This window comes from Spermophilus citellus (genome assembly GCF_964194105.1).
Source record: "Spermophilus citellus genome assembly, chromosome: 4".
Lineage (NCBI taxonomy): Eukaryota > Metazoa > Chordata > Mammalia > Rodentia > Sciuridae > Spermophilus > Spermophilus citellus.
This window is the reverse complement of record NC_138185.1, coordinates 106,259,172-106,268,813: the sequence shown is the minus strand read 5'-3', so window position 1 is coordinate 106,268,813 and position 9,642 is coordinate 106,259,172. Positions and strand designations below refer to the sequence as shown.

The window sequence follows — 9,642 nt, the reverse complement described above, 5'->3', positions numbered from 1 at the left end:
ACTGCGCCCAGCTAACATGTTCTGTTTAAATGGTATTTATTTATACTTGTTTGTTTCAACTTTAATTGCTTTTCCATTTAGAGTAGTGATGGAGAAAGTTTGTGGAAAGAGAAAACAATAAACTTCATATTCCTTAATTTAGCCTGACTAGAGATCAAAGCAGGGGCAGAGATGAAGAACTTTAGATAACAGCTCCAGTGAACAATGCTGGGAGCCCAGGACAGTGTGGACCTAGTCACACCCAGGTGACCAGGGCCTGACCTGATTAGCAACAACAGGTTAGATAAGAATGAAGATCACAGTGGCTCAGGAGGCTAAGGCAGGAGGATGGCAAAGCCAGCCTTAGCAAAAGTGAGGCGCAAACAACTCAGTGAGACCCTGTTGTTAAACCACCACACAAAGAAAAGACCTCCAACTCCAATTTAAATCAAATTAAAGCAAGCTTGTTATTCCGACTGGCCAGGACCGTCCCTCTCCCAAAATCCGTGGGAATAGAAGACAGTCCTCTGGCTCTAGAAGCTCAGTTTTATGGCACAAAAAGTTGCAAAACAGGGGTGTCTTGAGAACGGGGTGTTTTGACAAGTATAATACAAAGGCAGGTAGTAAGTTAATGGACTAAATGGTTCAGCACTTAGGGAGTAAATTTAGATCCCAACATCAGAATTTATGAGGAGCCACTAAGGTTTCAGAGAGGGTTGTTATCTGGTCAGGGAAAACCAGGCCTGGGTGAGTTCAAGGCACGGGCAGGCATTCCAAGCAAGTTTAGAAATCTCAGTAATTTATAGTAAAGCCGAAATTAATTTTTCATGTCTTTGTGATGAGCTGGATCCCAATCTTAAGAGGGAATTAAGTTGAGTTTATCACCTATCTCTAAATAAAATACAAAAATAGGGCTGGGGATGTGGCTCTGTGGCTGAGTGCCCCTAAATTCAATCCCTAGTACCAAAAAAAAAAAAAAAAAAAAAGGAATAAGAATGAAAATCACAGCCAGGTGCAATGGCACAGGCCTGTAATCCCAGTGGCTCAGAGGCTGAGTGCCCCTGAGTTCAGTCCCCAATACCCAACAACAAAAAAACAGAATGAAAATCACAAAATACCCAATCCCGGTGAGAGGCAGTTTACAAACTACCTGAAGAAGCTGGGTGTGGTGGTGCATTCCCAGGTGCATTCCCTGTATTCCCAGCCACTTGGAGGCTGAGGTAGGAGGATCACAAGTTCAGGATCAGCCTCAGCAATTTAGCAAAATCCTAAGCAATTTAGGAAAATCCTGTCTCAAAAAGTGAAGGGGGGGGGGGCTGGGATGTAGCTCAAATTTAAAGTTCCCTCGGGTTTAAACCCCAGTAATATTTTTTGATGTTGTTGTTTTTAGTTGTCAGTGGATCTTTTGCTTATTTATATGCAGTGCTGAAGATTGAATTCAGGGCTTCACACATCGCAGGCAAGTGCTCTCCTGCTAAGCTACAACTCCAGCCCAGTACTAAAAAAAAAAAATTAAATATAAAATGAATAAATAAGTAAAGAGGGCTGCAGATTGGCTCAGCGATAGAGCAGCACTGGACTCAGTCCCCAGTCTTGTAAAAATGAAACAAACTCTCCAGGTCATCAAAAACAAGAAAAGTTTCAGAAACTCAGAGCTAAGAGAGCCTAAAGAAACAGGACAACTAAATCTAAAGTAGCATTTGTCCTGGGAGGAATCCTGGAACAGGAAAAAAAAATTAGATAAAAACAAAAGGAAATTTGAATGAAGCTTGGACTTCTTTTTTTTGGGGGGGGGCAGTACCGAGGATTGAATTCTGGGGCACTAGACCACTGAGCCACATCCCCAACCCTTGAAGTTTGGACTTTAGTTAACATTATATCACCAGTAGCTGGTCTATTGTGATAAATGTACCATAATGAGCTAGATGTTAGTAAAAGGGTAAATTGGTTTTATGTTTTATTTTTGTGGTGCGAGGAATCAAACCCAATGCCTTGTGTATTCGAGGCAAATACTGTACAAACTGAGCCATATCCCCAGCCCTATAACAGTAAAAATGAAATTGGGTGTGGGGTTTATGGAAACATTGTACTGTACTCTTTCATTAATTTTTCTGTAAATCTAAAACTATTCTAAAATGAGTTTTATGAAAAAACAACCAGAACTTAAATGTAAACACTTAAACCATGAAATATTTAGAAGAAAATCCTTATGACACTGGTTTAGCAAAGATATTTTGTGTCTAATACTATGAACACAGGTAACAAAAGAAAAATAGATAAGTTGGGCTTTATCAAAATTTAGAACTTTTGGGGCCAGGGATGTATCTTAGTGGGATAATGCTTGCCTAACCCATGTGGTCCTGGGTTCAAACTCTAGTACCACAAAAAAATTTCAAATTGGGGCTGGGGTTGTGGCTCAAGCGGTAGCGCGCTCGCCTGGCATGCGTGCGGCCCAGGTTCGATCCTCAGCACCACATTACAAACAAAGAGGTTGTGTCCACCGAAAACTAAGAAATAAATATTAAAAAAAAAAAAAATTCAAATTAAAAAAAATTTTGGATGGGCTGGGGTTGTGGCTCAGTGGCAGAGTGCTTGCCTAGCATGTGTGAGGAACTGGGTTCGATTCTCAGCACCACATAAAAATAAAATGAATAAAATAAAGGTTTATCAATATCTAAAAAAATATTTTAAAAAAATTTTTTGGGGGGAGAAACAGGGATTAAACCCAGGGGTGCTTAACCACTGAGCCTCATCCCCAGTCCTTTTAATTTTTTATTTTGAGGCACAGTCTCACTAAATTGTTAGAGTCTCACTAAATTGCTGAAGCTGGCTTTGAACTTGTGATTCTCCTGCCTCAGCTTCCCAGAGTTGCTAGGATTACAGGCATGCACCACCACACCCAGCATCAAAATAAAATTTTAAAAAAGGGCTGGGCATGTACCTAAGTGGTAGAGCCCTTGCCTAGCATGTGTGAGCCCCAGTCTTCAATCCTCAGTTCTGAAGCAGATGCCCTTCAAAATTAAAAGCAACTTCCTGGTAACTGTTTTTACCTCCTCATTCTGAGGGTAAATGCCGAGGAAATTAAGGTTGACGAATTTCTAACAAAGCACAGCCTAACTAAATCTCTATGTTTCTTGGTTGGTTGTTTTGGTACGGGGATTAAGCCTTGGGGTGCTTTGTTACTATGCTACATCCCCTGACCTTTTTAAAAATTTTTCATCAAATTGTGGAGGCTGGCATGGTGATCACCTGTGGCTCCAGAGGCTGAGGCAGGAAGATCACGAGTTCAAAACCAGCCTCAGCAATTTAGTGAGGCCCTAAGCAACTTAGCAAGACCCTGTCTCAAAAAATAAAAAGGGCTGGGAATGTCGCTCAGTGATAAAGCATCCCTGGGTTCAATCCCCAGTACAAAAAAAATGTTAATACTGGCCTTGAATTTGGAGTCCTCCTCCCTCAGCCTCTCTAGAAGCTGGGATTACAAACCTGAACCACCACGCCTGGCTCAGATGTTATTTTCTGGCATTCTTAGCTTTAGGGTTGGTGGAAGCTAGTGGTCCTTCCTCTCCAGTGACTATGGAGACTGAGGCAGGAGGATCACAAATTCCAGGGCATCCTCAACAATTTCATGAGACCCCATCCCAAAATAAAAAAGGGCTGGGGATGTACCTCAATATTAAAGCACCGTGGATTATATTTCCAGTACCAAACAGATGGACCAACAAACACAGATTATGAAAGGTTTACCTAATAGTTGAGAGAATGTTAAGTCAGATACAAAGGTTAAAAGTAAAACAGCGGGCTGGGGTTGTAGCTCTGTGGCAGAGCATTTGCCTAGCATGTGTGAGGCACTGGGTTTGATCCTCAGTACCATATAAAAATAAATAAACAAAATAAAGGCATGGTGTCCATCTGCAACTAAAAAAAAAAAAAGTTTAAAAAATAAGGGTTGGGGTTGTGGCTCAGTGGTAGAGCACTTGACTCTCATTCGTGGGGCACTGGGTTTGATCCTCAGCACCACATAAATAAATAAAGTAAAGATATTGTGTCCATCTACAACTAAAAATAATAATAATAAAAAAGTAAAATGGCTATTTTTCTAAAGGGCCTGAGATAGTACAAGATAATTTTGACATACAATATGTTCTCTCTCCGTAATCGCTATGTTCTAGGCAGCCAAAGCCAAACAGTCCACAGGATTTGTGACATAGATACATGATGGAAAGTTCCAGTCCAGAGACCCAGTTACAAAGTAAAAAAAGAAAAGTGTAAACCAGGCATGGTAGCACATGCCTATAATTCCAACAGCTCGGGAGGCAGAGGCAGGAAGATCATGAGTTCAAAGCCAGACTTGGCAACTTAGTGAGGCCCTGAACAACTTAATGAGATCCTGTTTCAAAATAAAATATAGGGCTGGGGCTGTAGCTCAATGGCAGAGTGCTTGCCTAGCATGCGTGGGGCACTGGGTTTGATCCTCAGCACCACATAAAAATAAACAAATAAAATAAAGGCATTATGTCTATCTACAACTAAAAAAAAAAAAAAGCTCCCAGTTTAAGATTAAACTTTAAAAATATATATAATATATATATATATAAAAAGGCTGGGAATCGGGCACAGTGGTTAAAACCTTTGGATTCAATCCCCAGTACCAGAAAAAAAAATGTGTAAACAGAATGGAAATGTCTGTAAGTCATGAGTCTAGTAACTCCCCGCTGCCCCCAGTACTGGAATTGAACCCAGGGGCACTCTCCCACTGACCTACATCCCCAGCCCTTAGTTACCCATGCATGACCTCAAACTTGCAATCCTCTTGTCTTAGCTTCAAGAGTAGCTGAGATCACAGGCATGTGCAATAATGCCTGGTTGGTAACACTCTTGTGATTTTTTTGTGGGGGTGCAGAGGCAGAATTTAATCCAGGTCCTCACACACTCTAGGCAGGTGCCCTACCACTGAGCTACATCCCCAGCCCTTTGTTTGTTTTTGGTACTGGGGATTGAACTCAGGGGTACTAGACCACTGAGCCACATCTCCAGCCCTACTGAGTTGCTTAGTGCCTTCCAGTTGCTGAGGATGGCTTTGAACTCGTGATTCTCTTATCTCAGCCTCCCAAACCCCTGGGATTACAGGCATGTGCCACCATGCCCGGCCCTTTTTATGTTCTTTTTTTTTTTTTTTAATTGTCAATGGACCATTATTTTATTTATTAACTTATTTATACGTGGTATTTAGAATCGAACCTAGTGCTTCATACATGCTAGGCAAGCGCTCTACCACTGAGCCACAATCCCAGTCCTCTTTTTATGTTTTAAAACAGCATCTCACTAAATTGGTGAGGTTGGCCTCAAACTTGTGATCCTCCTGCCTACCCAGTCACTGGGATTACACCGTGTGCCATGGTGCACCACTCTAGCTGATAATCTCTTAATTTGCGTTTTGAGCTCTGGGTACTATATAGCTGTATAGCCACCTCATTTTGGTTGTTCCAGATGCTTACAAAGGGTAGAAGTGATCGAAGATCATGTTCCAGGCAGCGGTTGGAATTGTCCAGTAACCTAATGGTCTCCAGACTCCATTACCAAAGCTCTTTCAATGTTTTCATTGTAATTTTCCCAATGGTAAATTATATGATATGTCTGCTTAACCATAATACAAAAACAACTAGAAAATTCACAAAGTACATTATCACTTGATTATAATAAAAAATAATATTACTTTGAATTTTCTAGTTTCCAGCTGCTCAGGAGATCTGATCCATGACACAAAGCACTCACCCTTCAGTAATTACTCACTGGTCCAACCAAGGTTCCTAGGCAAACAAAGACACTCCCATTAAACATGGCATGCAAAGGGACTAGAAATGACCTCCTAGAAGCAAAGGGCAGGCCTCTGTTTTGGCAGGGTAACATTCTTTTGATACACAACAGAGTGAGTGGTCAGTGGCTATGGAAAATATTATGATCATGCTTCATAATGGTAGGACCTTGGGATATAGCACAAGGCCTGGTTTCACTGGCTGTGTTGAACCTTCTGGAAGTTCTGAGTATGAGAATAATGAGGAACCCAGAGATGACCCATGTATAGGCAGCCAGCCATTATATTTCCTATCATCTCAATCCCTGGACCCAGTTTACTTCAAGAGAATTTAGATGTTTTATCTGCTTGGGTCATGGTGCAGGCTCCAACTACTCCCAAGGCGTGGTCACTGGAGGGCCTACCTTCTAAGAGCCACCTTTCTCTGCCTCTGTAAGATCCATAAGCCTGGAAGTTCTAAGAATGCTCCTTCAAATGGGCAGAGACTGTATTCAGCTACTAGAGCTGAGGAGTCAGATTTTCTTACAATAAAGGGACAGCACTGAAAAAAATATGGCCTTGGGGCTGGGGATGTGGCTCAAGCGGTAGTGCACTCACCTGGCATACGTGCAGCCAGGGTTCGATCCTCAGCACCACATACAAAGAAAGATGTTGTGTCCGCCGAAAACTAAAAAATAAATATTAAAATTCTCTCTCTTGGGCTGGGGATGTGGCTCAAGCAGTAGCGCACTCGCCTGGCATGTGTGCGGCCCGGGGTTCGATCCTCAGCACCACATACAAAATAAAAATGTCGTGTCTGCCAAGAACTAAAAAATAAATATTAAAAAAATTCTCTTTAAAAAAAAATTATGGCCTTTGGAGTCACATGAGCCTGGACATGACCTCCAGCCGGGACAAATTCTTGTCCGTTTTTTCACAAATTGAGAATATGGATAATATATAGCTTGCAGAGTTCTGGGGAAGAGTAACTTGAACACCACCTTTTCCCTGAAGCCTTCCCAGTTTAATGCTTACATCTGCCTCAGCCCTTTAAAACAGCAATTTGGTGAGATCAATCACTTGCCTAATGCTGCTAGTTTTCTGTGCTGACTTGGAAACTCAAGTTTAGAGACTCTTTAAACCGACTCACTCCTAAGGACCAGTTGTTCTGACACTGATAGTCTCTTTTTCTGTTTGTTTGCAGTGCAGCCCAGGGCCTCTTACATACTCAGCAAGCATTCTGCCACTGAACTACATCCCCAATCTCATTGATAGTCTCTTATAAAAGATTATGATTCCAGTCTGACACTTATGGCCATACAATCTTAATATTTTGACCAATCTCTGCTGCAATTCCCTTCATCTGAAAAGTGGAGAATAATTGAATCTCCCCAGATCATAGGATTGTTGGGAGAAGTAAATGGGTTAATATAATACACTTACAACTATGTATCATATAGAAGCATTTGTGATTATCATCTCATGTCACCACCTTGTTTCTTCACTAAATGCTGCCTCACACCTGGAGAACTGAAGGCACATGTAAAAGCCCACCTACTAGCCTCAGCATTCTATTTATTTTCCTTTTTGAAGTCCAGGGTAAAATTTGGTATGCTCTCTACTCTCCTTTTTAATTTTCTACCACTCCATTTTTTTTGAGGGGAGGGGACTGAGCACATGGGATGGCTAAGCACAGCTCTATCCCTCCTAAGAACATGTTTCCAGGAACCTATTGGGCCACTTCTAACCGCTAGATGGCCACGTTACAGGGTGATTATTTCCTTAGGCAAGCAAACGCTTCAGCCCTCTAATACAAGATTTCTTGGGGCTGGGATATCAACAGGAAGTCCTGCAGAGAAGAGTTCTGCCAAAACATTCATTCAAGAAACTGACTGGTAAAGCAGCAAATTTGTTCAGTCCTGTACAACATCCTGCAGCTCCACATGTGGCCCATTGCAGACCTCACCCACAGATGGACCACTGGTGATCCTACCCCTCTGGATTCTTGGGACAGGAAGATCTATAGATAAGGTCATCCCAATGTAAGAAAACCATAAGAAAAGTTGCATTTACAAAGTGGTTGGGCCATTTATTGGTACTAGGGAAAGTGTTTCTTTACAGGAGGAAAGGAACTCTTAACACTAAAGTCTTTTCTTTTTTTCTTTTGCCTGACTGAGGATTGAACCCAGGGTTTAGCAAATTCTAAGCAAGCATTTTTTTTTTAATTTGTCCTAGCCCCCAGGCTGACCTCCAACTTATGATCCTCCTGCCTCAACCTCCAGAGTAGCTGGGATTACAAGTGAGAAGTCTCAACCCATTTTATGAGAACTTGAGCCCAAACTCTCCATATGTTAATGACGATCAGGAACAAATACTTGAGTTAAATAAATTGAACCAAATATTCCTAGTACAAAATGATAAAGGAAAGGGAGGAGAAGGCAACGTTACAGCTTTTAAAACAATGCTTCAGGCAAAAACAGCTAACAATCCCCACTGTCTCCCAAGGTAGTCATTTAATAGTCAGTGATCCAAGTTCTAAGAAAATGTCCTGGAAAACAGGAACAAACCTCCCCACTCCCGCTACTGTGACCTGCAATTAAGAAGCCAAGTTTTTAAGAACCCAAGACCGGCGCTCTTGGCAAAGGCATTCAGAATCTCCAGTATGAGGCCTCAACTTTTCTCATCTGTAAAAGGCAGACGCGGCGAGATCTGCTAGGCATCCAAATCAAAGTCATCGCGCTCCTCATTGTATTCCAGCACGTGCCTCTTGATCTTGGAGGAGTCGACCCAGGTGACAAAATCCTCCATGCTGCGAGTGACAAGGAAGGCGGGATCGGTAACCACGTCCGGGCCGACACGCACGTGGCCCTGCTCCACGAAAGTTACGGCAGCCTGGAGATGCTGTGCCATGCGCAGTTTGAGGAGCACTGTGGGAAGGCGGCGGCGACAGAAGGACGAGGCTGTGACGAAATCGCAGAGCTCGAGCGATCCGCGCGTCGGCACCAGACCGAGAGCATACAGCTTGTCCAGAAGCGCGGCAGAGGCGCGCACGCGAAAAGGGTCACGCTCGGGGAGGTCGCGCAGTCGCCGCGCCAGCTCGCGCACCGCGCGGCTCAGCTGGTTGTACCGGGTGTAGTCTTCGCGCCGCTGCAGACGGTAACGCCGCAGCACGCGCAACTCATGCAGGTTGTGGTCAGTGACTTCCCAGTTCAGGAAGTCCACCTGCTTCAGTAGCTTCTGCTCGTGGAACTTAAGCTTCCGCACCATGGTGGCGGCAGCCGAAAGAGCGACAAGCTAAATTGAAAGCGCGTTCAGACGCCCGAGCGACTACTGCAGCGACGCCTGAATACCGAGTTCCTTGAAGGCCCTGGGCCAATGAAAGAAAGGCTAGAAGCCACGCCCTCCAACCCCGTTGGTCAGAGTTGGGCCACACCTTTGCATCGGTATCTCGCGTTTCTTGTGTCGTTCTCGTGGGCGGGCGGGCGAGGTGGGGGGAGGCATGAGAAGTGCCCCTGGTGGGTAGTGAAGGAGAATCCAGAGGCGACTTTGGGGATCATAGTAACCGAGAATGCATCCTCTAGTGCAGTAACAATTTCCTCTCAGATTTCTACCCTTTGGGGACTCTCAGCAGAGGCTTTCCCCGAAAACCTGGGGAGGCCAATTCCGCGGGAGGGGAGTGATGACCGCCTCTTTAAGTTGGGTTCACTGCGCTCGCGACTACCCTGCGGCGGAGGCTGACCGCGCAGTCAGCCTTCCGCCTGCGACTGCTAGGTCTTTCACCAGGCGAGCAGAGCGGTTTCTCCTTGCCAAATAGGGCTGGACTGCACTAAACCTATGGCATGCGGATTCCCTGGCCACTACCTACACTCATA

At 43.8% G+C, this 9,642-nt stretch overlaps 1 protein-coding gene across 1 annotated transcript; it reads right to left on the bottom strand.

The window, feature by feature from the left end:
* Positions 1–5,258: 5,258 nt before the first annotated feature.
* Positions 5,259–9,135, bottom strand: IMP3 (IMP U3 small nucleolar ribonucleoprotein 3). The gene has a single exon (XM_081292721.1). The coding sequence runs from the start codon at positions 9,035–9,037 to the stop codon at positions 8,483–8,485; it is 555 nt and encodes a 184-aa protein (XP_081148847.1). The 5' UTR covers positions 9,038–9,135; the 3' UTR covers positions 5,259–8,482.
* Positions 9,136–9,642: the final 507 nt, after the last annotated feature.